Consider the following 15,115-nt stretch of genomic DNA (forward strand, 5'->3'; position numbering starts at 1 on the left):
TGGCACAATCCTCCGTGTTTCAGGTTTTAAAAGAGTCTAGATGTTCTCCTAATTAGGTTACCTCGCTAAGACTTTGCCATTATCACACATTGCATATGTAAATAAAATAATCCTTGTCTGGTGGATAAATCAGTATTATGATGGACTCATCAACTTCATTACCTATCCTTCTATTTTAATGTGTTTTTTTTTGCACATGCATGTTCAGGGCCTTTTTAAGATAATTGTCCCAGAGCCCTTATAAGGAGGAGGGTGGGGGTCATTCTAAGCATCTCAGTATTAGCAGTGGATCAATATTTTTCATCCAGAGCAATGGAACTAAATAGATAAAATATAAGAAAATATTTAATTCATGTCTTCCCCCACACTCCCAGTTACTGGGTTATTGACTGAACCTGACCAAAACAGTGCAGAAAAAAAAGAATAGGATACAGCAAGAATTTGGGGGTGGTACTTGAATTAACCTTCAGCCTCTGGGCTTCTCACTCTTAAAAAGGTTCTGCTGGTATTGCTATATGTGTACATTAAAATCTAATCAAGTTTTCAATAGGGCAGCCTTCAGGATTTGTTGGATTATGGTTGCAGAAGGCTGCTGTAGACCATGTTCTTCATCCACTTCAGGGAGACTTTGGAAGTGGAAAATGAACCACCAGTACAATTTCAGGAGAGGTAGACATACTATATGCATACAGAGGACCTTAGGTCAACATTTATTGCAGTTAATTATACAGTTTCAATTCACAATACCTATCATAACCTATCACTAGTTTATTACGGGTACCAGACTATTTCTCAAGTCAGCACTGATAGCTGACTAAAAACAAAATTCACCCCATACTTTAAAATGAAATTATTGCTGTGAAATAGCATGCCTGGAAACATTCCCTTTAAAAAAAAGCATTCCTACACATTTTATATATACTGGCTCATTTGTTTAATCTAAATGTGGGCATTATTATGGTAAGTGTTCTTAGAATCTGTACTTAGTTCAAATCTTTCAGTATCTCAGCAAAAAATGAACAACTATCACTTGGAGAAGGTAGAAATAGATGTTTATCTAGACTGTTGGTAACCTGCAGAGTTCAAACTCGTTAAAAAAAAATTAGGGCGGAGCAAAAGTAAACCCCTCCTTCAATCTGAGAACTGGGTATGTTTCCTTGCACCCGATATTTGTGTGAAATGGATTGTCAGCTGCTTTGCTACTACAAGCGAGTAGATCCGGTTTAAATTAAACATGGAGAGCGCAGCATTCTTATTTTCCGACGCCCTGTACATATGGTGCGGCAAGCACCCAGAAACGTAGGTATAGAAATCGCCACGAGCTTAAAGTACGGTGCGAAAACAACCCCGTATCCTAACGTATGCCTAAAATATAATAAACGATACACAAATCACAGCCATCTCTTTTCCAGGACTCTAAGATCTCCAGTTTCTCTAACTACTCGCTTCGCCTCTACTTATCTTTCCCGCGTTTTTGTTACCATTTCCGGCATCACCTCCATCAGAATCGCTTGCTTAATACCGGTGTCTTCCTATTGGCAGTTGGCGAGTTCTCTTGCGTTGTGATTGGTCCTATGTCAGGCGCCGCTAGGTTAATGCTATGGTGAGAGCGTGTGCGGGAGGATGGGTGGGTGGAATGTATGTTGTTGGTTGCAAGGTGGGATGGGCGGCAGGACTTGGGAGTAACGAATGAGTGAGTCTTGTAACGTTGAAGGGTGTTAGCTTTTTTCTGTCGTATTCCAGGGTCGAGTCTGTAAAGAGAACGAAGAGCGGGGAGTAAGGAACTAGGAGCAAAAAGTGGGGAAGGAATTGCACTCCTAAGGAAGGTTAGTCAGGCAGGCTGACGCTAGAAAAAGATGGTGAAAGTCCTCTAAAGAAAGGGAGCTTCTGCAAAAGGGGGACGGGACAAACCCGGAGAATGGCTGGATGCAGATGGTGGTAGATAGATAGAGTGGCTGGCTGGCTATATAGATAACAGAAACAGTAGTAATTTCAACCTCTTTTATCTTTTTGAAGTCAGGAGGGACGATGTTACTTGTAGTTGGAAAATCCTGGAAAAAGCAAGCGGAGAAAATTACAAACGCTGCTATCTCAATACCAGTGATATTCAGAGAAAGTTGCCATATCAGGTCATTGGTCCTTCCAACTTGTATTTCTAGTAGCAATAACTCTGGGAATTCAGGGGAATAAATCTTAGATCTTTTGCATGCAAAGTGCATGGCTGACCAATACATGAGCTATTAACCTTCTCCCCTTTTTTAAAAATGCCCCAAATCCATATTTAGTCAGAAGCAAGCAATATTTCCCTTTCAGTAAGACAACATCAGCAAAGAAAGTTCTAGACCCAATTGAAGCCTCTGGGTGCTTTCTGCTGCCAGATACCAATCAAGGATGGCTATTGCACCTTCCCAAGAGACTTACCCAATGCAGGAAGTAATATTTTGCCACTTTAACTAATAGCCATAAGTAGCCTTATTCTCCATTAATTTATCTAAATTGTGTTTAAACCATTCACTTGAACAAATATAGATTCATTGACTGAATATGTAGGGAGGATGATACCTGTAGTCTTCCTCACTACAGGAAATAATTTCTATAAGTTAAAGAATGAATATTCAAAGGCAAAAATAAAGGGTCATGTCTAATTCTGAAATACCATCTATGTACTTTCAGTATCCCCTTTTTCATAAATTAAATAATAAAAGTATTACATGCATTTCAAATTTGCAGAGTTAGAAGACATTTGCAGTGTCTGTCCGCTCTTTTATTGAACTAAATACCTTATAATCTGCATTTATTATTGTATATAATAGGGCACTTTTGGCATCTTCATGGGTTTCCTTAGGACAAGTCCTATTCATAGCAGTTGGACAGATAGGCCATATTTTGTAAAGAAATTTTCCAGGGATAAAATTTTGTGAAGTCAAATAATGTTAAATTTGAGAAATAAGGAAAAACCCTGACCTGAGTTCTAGCTGGTTTTGTTTTTAAGAGCTCACTTGCTTTATGTTGTAATAAGACATGACCAACATCCCTCCACACAAACTGATAGCATTTTTCTTAGAACACAAATTGATTCACTGTACAGTTCTAAGCACATTAACCGTGGCCTGAGTATGTCTCTCTCTCAGTTCCATCAGATTTCCACCTCAGGCATACAGAATTGCAGTCAAAAGAGCTTGGCAGAGGTTTCATGTAGGACTAGAAGAGTGGGCTTCAGGCTGTGGCTGCTCTTGTTTCCATACTTCAACAGCAAACTTACATAAGTATTGAAGCTGGCAGTACATTTCTTGCTACCTCTAGCCTGACAGCAGGATTGTCATGATTAGAATGTTGAATGAAACCTAGGGAAACCCATATTCAAATCTATTTACTAAGTTACATTGTGCCAATTAATGTCTATCTGCCTAATTTACCTAATGAGATTGTTGTGTATATAAAGTCTTGTATGTCATCTTGAGCTCCCTGACAGAAATGCTGAATTTAAACAGAATTTAGTTCTCAGAGAACAGCTGACATTCCTTTATTGTGTCATGCTGTGAATTGAAGTTTATATGATGAAATGTTTCTTCATAAAAATAATTTCCTATACATAACATTAGAACAATTATAATATGCAAGTAGACCTAATATGCTAGTATGTATGGTACAGTATTTACTGGTAGATTAGCCCCCTCACATTTGGCTGACTTCCTGTTTAGCCACCTACGTTCTATCATCTGTATGAACATAGCCTGTGTGACTTTTTTTATTTATTGTCTTGTGCAAATCCAGAAAACTGAGTTAATTGATCAAACCTTGAGTAAGTGTGTCATGTAAATATAGTCTCAAGGTCTCCATCTGCAGGCTGTATTTATTTGTTGCTAAATTCACACCAAATGTATTAGGTGCTCTAAAGAAAAAACTCAAAACAATGTACCATAGAAATAAAATAAATCAAAAACATAATAAAAGAATAAAAGAACAGATAAAACATTTTAAATCAGCAAAGACAAAACATATAACACAGCAGAAGAACAGAGAATTAACAGTTTTGAATTTTTGCCAAGCGCCCTCCAAAATAACATGCATGCCAGGCAGACCTCAGACCAGGGGACTACTAATGAAAATGCCCATTTCTGAGCCCTCTGCTATGGCTCAACATGTGAAGGCACCCAAAACAGGGAATCTAATAATCTTGGACCTTAGGTAGAAACATACAGGAAAATGTGCTTCATTCAATACAGTTGTTGTCCTAAACTGCAAAGTTCTTTCTAGGTTAATGACAGCACTTTGGATTAGGCCTGAAAACAATCTGAGTGCCAGTAAAAATGCTGCAGTACAAACATAAAATGGTTCCCATGCTCAGTTCTTGATATTATTTAGCCAGCATATTTTGCACTTACAGGTTTTCAGACTGTCTTCAAGGGCATCCTCTTCTACAACATTTAATAGTAATCTAAAGAAGTTACCAGTTCAAGGAAAGCAAGCAATGTGTATCCAGATACAGCATAACTGATGGCAATGCAGATAAAGTTTCAACATCCAAGATACACATTTCTGTGTAAGAAAATCTTTACTTATTAAGGCTTCTATTAGATGACATCTACACAGACTAGTGAATGTTACGAATCTTATATATAATAAGGACATGTTATCAGGCAGCAAGAAGACAAATAGATTACCTAAATTTAATTTATTAAGCACAGAATTGACAGCCTGACCTTGTGCCATAAGCCATTTCCCCATCAGTGACATATAGTATCTTTTAGCACCACCCAGCCATTATGGAGGCAATAGAAAGTCTCTCCTCATTACTGTGATACCAGCCAAGATGGTTGGATGTCTCTAGAAGAGGGGTCCTAAAACTCTTCAGCTGATGAATCGCTTCATAAAGTTTCAAATTGTTCATTGACCCCCCAAACATTTATTATATGAATATTTAATAAATACTACATTAACTAATAGTACTGCAAATAATAACAATGATGGATAGTCCCATCGACCCTTGGGGGTTGATATGACCAATCTGGGGAATGCTGCTCTAGAAGTTACTTGTGGGAAATGACTGTAGTCCACAAATGAGAGTGCCAGGCTATTTTCTGCCTTATTTTGCTCCTCTGTAGATTTTGCTGTCTTCATACTTCTCTGAATATCTCCCAATGTGCAGACTTTGGTAGGACTATCAGATCTTCCTTGCAACAATCCAGACAATCATGATATGAAAACAAATGGTTGGTACCTCTCTTCATTTGGTGGTCATTTGAATTTTTGCAGTGCAGATGTAGTAGCTCTAGCTTTTGCATTAGAAACCAACCAGGCTAGTTGCACTTAAATCCAATTAATTCTCCCATTGATTGCAATGAGAACTAAGACCAACTTTGTTGACTGCTCTTGTGAAAAGGTGTGGTTGTTGGTTTCTGAATATAAAATGCTGTAATATAGTATAACCAAACACTTTTTTTAGGGCAGTTGGCAGCAGTAATAGTCCAGATTCAGGACATGCTTCCAGGTCTGAATGTTTTAAGAACAAACACAAATGAGTCACAAATGAGAATCAACTTTCTCACAAAAAAAAATGAGAAAGGAAAACTTATACAGAAAGATGGTTGTTAATAGAACACCAGGCGTTTTGTGTTTTTCAGTCTGTGACAGTTTTAATACTGTAATCAGGTTTACACATTTAAAATACATATTTCTGTTACTGAATGTCCTAACAAGAGTTATAATTTATCAATATGCAGAATATTATTACTTTTTCTTTAAACCCCCATTAACTGCATTGAAAGGTTTCTTATAGATGTGAAATGAAAGACATCGTCAGGGACAACTTTCTCTAAAGTTTTCATGCAATATATTTCTAAGCAAGTCTTTCATAATACATAAACAGAAACATAGAATACCTCAAGGTAGGCATACTGTTGAGTGACACTGGAACTGCTGTCTTCCTCCACTGATGTTAGTCCTGCATTTTCTGAGTTGCCAGGTGGCACTGAACAACAAATGTCAATCTTACACAGTGACAATTAGCTGGAGCTGCATAAGGATTCCATGCAGTTATGTTAAGGTAATCCTTTTGTTAAAGCGTTGGGGTAGATAATTTGGCATCAAGGTATAACAATAAATAAAATGAAGAATTATTAGGATGGGTAAAGTTAAGCACTTCGGCCTTTATAACAGGGAAAATGTTGAACATGTGTATATATCTGCACTATTCTTGGGAAGCATCATCTCAAGCGACGGGTCTTTGGACAAAGATATTGACTCCAGGATCAGCAAGGCCAGCCAGGCTCTGGGGTGGCTGTGTACTAGAATGCTCAAGCAATACAACATCCGTATCTCCACAAAGCTGAAAGTCTACAGAGCTGTGGTTATCACTTCTCTCCTATATGGAGGTGAGTCCTGGGCTTTGTACCGACGACACATCAAACAACTGGAGAAATTTCACATACAGACTCTCCATTCCATCCTTGGCATTCATTCTTCGTGTCTCCAACCTGGAGGTCTTGGATCACATGGAGTCTACCAGCATTGAGTCCCGGATTATTAGAGCCCAGATGTGGTGATTGGGACACACATCAGAATGGATGACCATCGTATGCCTTGCCAGTTGCTCTATAGAGTACTGGAGTCTGAGAAGAGACCTCGAGTCGTCCACACAAGCACTACAAAGACACCGTGAAAGCAACCCTATGCCACTGTGATATCCAGGAAACTAGAAGTTGCTGCTGCTGACAGAACGCTCTGGCAGGTCCTGTGCTATGAAGCTTCCATCAGCCTTGAAGAGAGGCACAGCAAAAACATAGAAAACTCTGAGTGGTATCACAGAATAACACCAACAGTTACTGCAACAATGGGCTTCCAGTGCCCCCATTGTGCTAGACTCTGTGCTTCCAGACTGGGACTGCAGAGCCACCTCCATGTCCACAGATGAACTGCAGGTGTCTTCTTCAAACTTGAAGGACTACCATGGATTGTATAGCTATATTTTCATCTATATTTGGCCATCTTATTTATCACATAAATATAAGCAATTAAAATTAATTTCAATCTGGTTCTCTTCTAGTGATGGTATAGCAATAATACAGTAAGAAACAATAGCTTTCACATTATGCATATCACTGGTAATACAAAGTTACTTCTCAAGTGGGTAACTAGCACTGGCATTATCTTTCAGCTTTTGATGGAGATATCTGGAGACCGCAACACCCCATGTGTCAGAGTGACTGCTAAATACCATACTCGTCTGCAGGGTCCAGAGCCAGAAGTGGGCAAAAGACGCTTATCTCAGGCACGTCATAGAGCTACTTTGGCAGGACTCTTCAACAACTTACGAGAAACTGTATTTTCACAGCAAGGAAATTCTGCCTCAAAGGTACAGAAATATGTGAGTCTCTAAACATGAAGAAATCTAAATATTACTAAGTATTATTATTACTATAATATTCACATGTTCTTACAGTTTTTCTTAATTTCATCTATGAAATTAAAGCTGTTACGGGAGTTTGGTTTAGTGCTTGTTCCAGTTTTGTCCGAAAATGTCAGGAATCATTCGCTGTGTGCTTAAACTACATCTATGAGTTAGAGCAGGCAAGAAGAACTTTTTAGTCAAGAAGTACGTACCATGGGAGAGTGCCAAATCACAAAACACCTGCCATGATGGACATGGCCAAACACAAATCATCCATTTACCAAAAGAAATCCCTAGGTTTCTCTCTTCAGTGCCAAACATTACTGCAAATAAACAGTGTTAGAGGTGAATGCTTTGCTTTGCTTTGCTTTGCTACATGCTAGCTTCTTATTTAATTTTATTTAGTTGAATAATCTTTTTTTAAGTCAAATGGTATGGAAGTTGGTGGACACCAAGAGTCCTGCTTTCCACTTAGAGCTTTGAGCCAGCAAGGTGCAAAAGGGCAGGGCTTTGATTGCTCTGCTGCAACCCCATCTTGACTTTCTTGACATCCCCCCTCCCGCATGGGTTCTGTTGAGGATACATATATGGATTTTTACTTCCTTCTCTTTGGTAGCAAATCTGTAGCAAAAGAGTATCTGTTTCCAATCAGATCATCTATTAGATCTGCTAAAAAGCAAAAGGTGGAGGAGTCTGTTTGTGCCCAGGCTTCAAAGGGGAATCTTACTTATATGTAGGACTCTCCAAAATAGCGGTGTGGCTCAGATTTTTGACACCACATTTGTTTATAAACTGTCTGAAAGCTCCTTGTTAGAAAGCATTGACTGACTTTAATTCCATTATCTACTGCAGTATATACATTGTGTAGTCTTTTCCCTGCTTCCTAGTGCAAGCCTCTTTCCCATGTGAAAACTTTCACCTGTTCTTTCCTGGTACTTCTTTACTAGGTAAGGCATCAACACCCTCTCTTCCTATTTATTGTTCAGAACCACATTTCAGTACTCAAAGTAGAGGATGGTTGACCTCATTTATTGGCTGTAAGTATACCATGGCAGCCTGGCTGAAGCCTCGTCCACCTTGTACCATACCACTTTATGGAAAGGGCTCTTTGACAAAAATAAGTGGTTTGATTCACTGTGATATGGAACGTAGTTTGGAAGTAAGGATTTATGAATCAGTCTCTTTCTGGTCCATGACAATTTTTCATTATCTTAATTTATAAGCCTGTTTCATCCTGTTTTTGCATCTCACCTATTTTTTTAAAAATCTTATTTAAATCAATCAATGAACAGTTTTAGCATACAAAATACATATTGTACATATTTTATTCTAAAATACAAATGGTCCCACCATGAACAAAGCATGACTGACTTACTCAGTGCACTTAACACAACAAATTTAACAAACAATTAAAAGAAAAAAACATGTTAGGAAAACAAATATGTACCCAGGCACAAGCATATATTCTAATGTATTGCTGAGATGACTGAGGTATGTGCAAAGTAAAAGCAAAAACTTCAGTCTGTGAAAGATAACTGCTTCAGAGACCTTACTTCTATATTGAAATAATAATTAAGGTTTAATGAATACACTTTTTTTTCTGATAAAGATACCTAGTTCTTCCCATAGAATGAGGTCTCCTGGGGAAATGAAATACGTATTAAACCAGTTCAGAGCTTTTATACAGGTGTGCCATCAGTAGTCTGTTCTCTCAAGCTGTTTTCAAACCCCTTACTTCTCAAATGGTAATCTGCCTCCTGATAGACTTATTTATTATAACCTATTAGTATAGGTAGATGAGAATACTCTGACTGCCATACAGCAAGCTACATTTTACTCTTTCCACATGGATTTTGATTACATGTTTCTTGATGATTGTCACATGGGAGAGACTTTAATGTCACTATATTATCACATGTTATTTCATATTATATGGAAATATGAATCCAGGACTCCATTTTTGTTATTGTTTAACTGTTCTAAGCAATACAATAGAAGGTCAATATAATCTGTAAACCTGTATGGCAGCACCTGGTTTCCCTTTCTTAACTTTTTTTCTTCTCATAATCTGATGCACTGAATTCTTTCAGAAGTTGGAAACCAGTAACACTCCAGATCTTGCTGAACTATAGTCCCCAACAGCTGTAGCCAATATGGAAGACTATTGGGAGCTATAATTTAATATAAAAAACCGCCCAGGGTCCCCCGTGTGGGGGAGATGGGCAGTGATAAAAATATGATAGATAGATAGATAGATAGATAAATAAATAAATAAATAAATAAGCAGTTTCCAGTAGGCTAAAGGTTCCCCATCAGACTGGAGCAGTAGGTTGATTAGGATACCTAAGATGTGTATGTCCAGGTGTTATTCAAGGTGGTGGTTATCACCTACAAAGCTGTTCAAGGTATAGGGCCTGGTTATTTGAGAGACTATCTCTCTCTGATAGTTTCTGCCTGCCCAGTAGGATTGGGTAGAGTGGGCACGCTCCAAGTCCCTTCAGTTAAACTATGTCACCTGTTGGGACTTAGGAAGTATGCCTTCTCTGACATGATACCTGCCATCTGGAACAACATCTTCGCAGAGATCTGTACAGCTCCAACCCTGCAGTTATTCCACAAGTCTTTCAAAACCTGGCTTTGCTTCCAGGCCTGAAGTTAGGAGGGTTGTTGAGCATCTTTTTTTTTTCTTTTCTTTTTCCCCTTGTTTTTTTCCAGACATACATGTCTTTTCCTCTTCATTTTGTCGTGTAAACCACCCAGAATTGTTTGGGAATTGGTCTCTAAATCCAGTTAGTTAGTTAGTTAATTAATTAATTAACCAATTAAATGCACACATGAATATTAATCTATTTATAATGTAGATGATTGGCTCTTTGTTTCTTTGTTTAGTCTCAGGTTTTATGCAAAGCTAAGAATTATATCAAGGAATTGGAGCAAACTTTGGAAAATCTGTTGAAGATGAAAGGTACTGTATGGAAGTGCTTGTTGAAATATTTTTCCTCTGCTATGCCCTTGTCTCTTATATTAAAAATTAGATTAGTGCCCAAGTTATAGAATCAGTATCTGGTTGAAATAGAAGAACCAACATTTTTTTGACAAATGAATGTTTTCCAGCTCATATTTACTAGCATAACAGATCACTATGAAGGGAGTTCCAAGAACAGAATTGTGAGAGGGTGAGGAAGGATGTGCTTAATCTCTAAATATGTTTACCTAGATTTGCTTCCAGGTTTGGTATTCAGTGAGCAAATGAAATTTCAAAATTTTATTCATAAAGAAGAACTAGCAGATGGTGAAGAGTTAAGAACTCTTCCATCCATCTCCCAACCTTTATCTGCAAGTTCCCCTCTCTTCCATACATTTCCATTAACTTAGCAACCATTTGTTTGGAGAAAAAAACCCGAATATACAGAAGTTGTGCCTTATGGCAGAATGAGACACTACCTCATTAATGCTTTAATATTACAAAAAACCCCTGTGTTTTGCTTGTTAAGTGTTACTACTCTGATCTGTATAGTCTAAAAACAAGAGGGTTTTCCTACCATGTATGGTGTATTTCATGCTTTTTGAGATATTTTGACTGACAAGATGTAGAACCAGAATTATGTAATATTTTTGTCACTTGCATCCAGGAGATATTCCTATGAATTAGACATCTCTTCTTTCATTTTGTTCAATTTTGTTCCCTTGTGCCTAGGTCATATCAAAACTTTCACTTTTTATAAGTCAACACTTAAATGGTCATAATTGCATCTTGGCATGCATATAACATTGACACTTGATAAATTGAATCCTTTCTATCATTTATTCTTGTCCAGTGACACTCAGACAAGAATAATGGTATCACAGCTGGAAGCGGCATGATTATTCCACATCATTTTAAATGCAAAACATTTTCTCTGCTATTAGCTATAATATGAAGAAAAGAGTGAAACACCTTGTAGAATTCTCTTAGCTTCTCTTAATCTAATCCCTGCCAGATTTGTAGGATTATACTTTCTACACATGACATAGAAATAAAATACAGGGCTGTGCAGTGCTGCAGATTTGAAAGGGGAAAGGTGCTTCAGAGCATGTGTCAGCACACCTTATAACAGTAGCATCTTTTCCATGGATGACACAGCTGCAGCATGATCCTTGGGAAACATGGTAAGATTAACAAATTGCCTACAGTTGCTAAGTGGACAACCATGTATGCACCAAAGCAACTTATTTCCCTTCGAATCCAAAGAGCTACAAAGCCCTGATAAGCTAAGGATCTTATTCCTTTTTTACCTTCCATTCCAATATAGTGTTCACTGATAACAGTGTGGTAGTGAATCCTATCTGTTCACTGTAGCACTTTGGACTGTAAGGGGAGGGCACATATGATTGGGTGTTTTTCTCTCCAATAAAGTTCTCTGCCCATAGGTAATCGACATGTCAGAATAAAGGATTTAGCATAACCTAGCAGTGAATAGGTGCTGAACCTGATATAAATTTATGTTTACCCAAGCCAAAAAAAGGAAGCACCAAAATATCTCTTCAGAGGAATGGACAACTTTGGAGGACAATGTTATCCTGTATTTGTTAAAACATTTCCCATTGTTTAGATCAGACACATTTTATGTCTATCTTCTTTAATCTGATCAAATCCAGACATTATTATAAGGTAGCAAAATTTGTCTCTGGCACCATGTTTATCAAGAAACAAAGGGTATCACAGGTGATACAAAAATTGATGCACAGATTTAAGTCCCATTTTGCTGCTCTATTTTACATTTTACAATTTCTTTTATGCATTTTGTTATTTGTTGTATTTGTAATGGTTTCTTTTTACATTCCTGGTCTTGGGCTGAAATAAAATATCTGTTTTCCCATTGTCAAGTACGTTTTAGTAAATACAACTACATTGTTATATTTGGACCACAGAGAACTGGATTCACTACCTTCTTCCACTATGACCCTAGATGTCACTTATCATGTCATTATTTTCCAGCCTAACTTCCCTGTCCATCAAGCTGCCTTTTATGGGTGGTTTGTCCATCTAAGTCAAGCATCACCTGCTGTGATTGACCTTTGCATCACCTGTTACCCATGGCCTTTGCTGGAAATATGAGGAACTGAACCTTCTGCAGAGAACACCTGGGCTCCAGCACTGAGCTGTAGCCCCTCTCAGAACAGAGCTAGGTGATCTCTCATTAGCCATAGAACTTCTCTGACTTGCTGCTTATATAGTATTTGTTGCCACTATATTATCAGTTTCCATTTTGCTTTACAGGTTTAAATTATAAGTTTAGATTATTTTGTTGGCAGCTACTCCATGTATATTGTTTGGGGTAGCAGAGTGGTGATAATACTAGTAGTAATAGCAGTATTAACGTATAATAAAGGTAATACCTCTGCTTGTTTAAAAATGTTTTCCTACAACACTGTCTTCAAGTAGATTTGATTATTGTCAAATTTCAAAATATGCTTATTAGTAATGGGTGTTCTTTCTGTTGCCAACAGAAGTTTTAAATCTGGAGGACGGCAATCCATCCAGTTTGGAAGATGTGAAGGAGGAATATGTCAAGTTGTATTTCAACAATCATAGGTTACAAAATTTAAGCTTTCTGAAAACATCCCTTTTGAGTATCTCAAATAAGCTTGTGAGCGTCAGAAAATAATTAAATTCCTATTCTATGAAATTTGTGTAGATTTACAGTCTTTACTGAGTTGCAGAAACAGCAAGAAAAAACTGTAAAATAGAGATTTTGAAAGTAGGACTTTTAACACAATGAATCTTAATCCATCATTTCTTTTCTGCTTGTTTCTCTTTGTTATATTCCTTCCCCACATTGTTTCTATAGCCTGGTATATTTCTTGAAGAATAACAACTCCAGAGAAAATTTGTTGACTTCTCAGCACGTGTTTATGACAAAAAATATGGACTTACTCCCTCCTTTTATTTTTTAGCATTGTACCCTCTTCAGATGTTTTGAGTCAGAGTGGCACCACTGTCTGCTATGTGATTCAAGAACATGAGAAAACCATTGTAGAAGAAGATGCAAGTCAAAGGCTAACACAGTCACCAGCCACCTCTTCTCCTGATCTCATAGAGTTTGAACGGTACATGAAGTAGTGTGATGTTAGCATTGTGGAATAAATATGAAATTAGACCAGCAGGTGGTGCAAGCATGCTTCCATTATACATCTTCAGGCATTTCCTCATTAACATTTCTATTTTTTTCAGAAATGGCAAAAATCAGTACAATTAATAAGCTTTTTATTTTAATCCATGACCTATATAATTATTTTGTGATCTCTTAACTCATTCCTTCCCATTTACAATGATACAAAATCATTATGATATGCAAGCAAGTATGATTACAACTTTTATAATAATGCAAGTTATCATATTCTGCAAGGAATTAATATGAATTTACTGTGTATTTCTTTTTTAGTTCTATAGTAAGTCCCCTAATTAATGTAAGAAATTAATTCCTATCTTTTCAGGTCAAACTTGATGGAGGTAATGTTTGAACCCAAATGTTGTTGTTTATTCGTTGAGTCGCTTCCGACTCTTCGTGACTTCATGGACCAGCCCACGCCAGAGCTTCCTGTCGGTCGTCGACACCCCCAGCTCCCCCAGGGACAAGTCCGTCACCTCTAGAATATCATCCATCCATCTTGCCTTTGGTCGGCCCCTCTTCCTTTTGCCTTCCACTCTCCCTAGCATCAGCATCTTCTCCAGGGTGTCCTGTCTTCTCATTATGTGGCCAAAGTATTTCAGTTTTGCCTTTAATATCATTCCCTCAAGTGAGCAGTCTGGCTTTATTTCCTGGAGGATGGACTGGTTTGATCTTCTTGCAGTCCAAGGCACTCTCAGAATTTTCCTCCAACACCACAGTTCAAAAGCATCGATCTTCCTTCTCTGAGCCTTCCTTATGGTCCAGCTCTCGCAGCCATATGTTACTACGGGGAACACCATTGCTTTAACTATGCGGGCCTTTGTTGTCAGTGTGATGTCTCTGCTCTTAACTATTTTATCGAGATTTGTCATTGCTCTTCTCCCAAGGATTAAGCGTCTTCTGATTTCCTGACTGCAGTCGGCATCTGCAGTAATCTTTGCACCTAGGAATACAAAGTCTTTCACTGCTTCTACATTTTCTCCCTCTATTTGCCAGTTATCAATCAAGCTGGTTGCCATAATCTTGGTTTTTTTGAGGTTCAGCTGCAAGCCAGCTTTTGCACTTTCTTCTTTCACCTTCATCATAAGGCTCCTCAGTTCCCCTTCACTTTCAGCCATCAAAGTGGTATCATCTGCATATCTGAGATTGTTAATGTTTCTTCCAGAGATTTTAACTCCAGCCTTGGATTCCTCAAGCCCAGCTTGTCGCATGATGTGTTCTGCATACAAGTTGAATAGGTAGGGTGAGAGTATACAGCCCTGCCGTACTCCTTTCCCAATCTTAAACCAGTCCGTTGTTCCATGGTCTGTTCTTATTGTTGCTACTTGGTCGTTATACAGATTCTTCAGGAGGCATACAAGATGACTTGGTATCCCCATACCATTAAGAACTTGCCACAATTTGTTATGGTCCACACAGTCAAAGGCTTTAGAATAGTCAATAAAACAGAAATAGATGTTTTTCTGAAACTCCCTGGCTTTTTCCATTATCCAGCGGATATTGGCAATTTGGTCTCTAGTTCCTCTGCCTTTTCTAAGGCCAGCTTGTACATCTGGCAATTCTCGCTCCATGA

General features: G+C 38.0%; 1 protein-coding gene across 1 annotated transcript in view; it reads left to right on the forward strand.

Annotated features, from left to right (window-relative positions):
* Window positions 1–1,441: 1,441 nt before the first annotated feature.
* Window positions 1,442–15,115, forward strand: part of STRA8 (stimulated by retinoic acid 8) — a 31,134-nt gene continuing 17,460 nt past the window's right edge. The window contains exons 1-7 of the mRNA XM_063308418.1: window positions 1,442–1,693; window positions 3,132–3,266; window positions 5,106–5,213; window positions 7,157–7,354; window positions 10,280–10,355; window positions 12,881–12,965; window positions 13,328–13,480. Of these exons, the coding sequence (XP_063164488.1) occupies window positions 5,211–5,213; window positions 7,157–7,354; window positions 10,280–10,355; window positions 12,881–12,965; window positions 13,328–13,480 (515 nt within the window). The 5' untranslated portion in view covers window positions 1,442–1,693; window positions 3,132–3,266; window positions 5,106–5,210. The remainder of the gene's footprint in view (window positions 1,694–3,131; window positions 3,267–5,105; window positions 5,214–7,156; window positions 7,355–10,279; window positions 10,356–12,880; window positions 12,966–13,327; window positions 13,481–15,115) is intronic.

This window comes from Candoia aspera, chromosome 7 (genome assembly GCF_035149785.1).
Source record: "Candoia aspera isolate rCanAsp1 chromosome 7, rCanAsp1.hap2, whole genome shotgun sequence".
Classification (NCBI taxonomy): Eukaryota; Metazoa; Chordata; class Lepidosauria; order Squamata; family Boidae; genus Candoia; species Candoia aspera.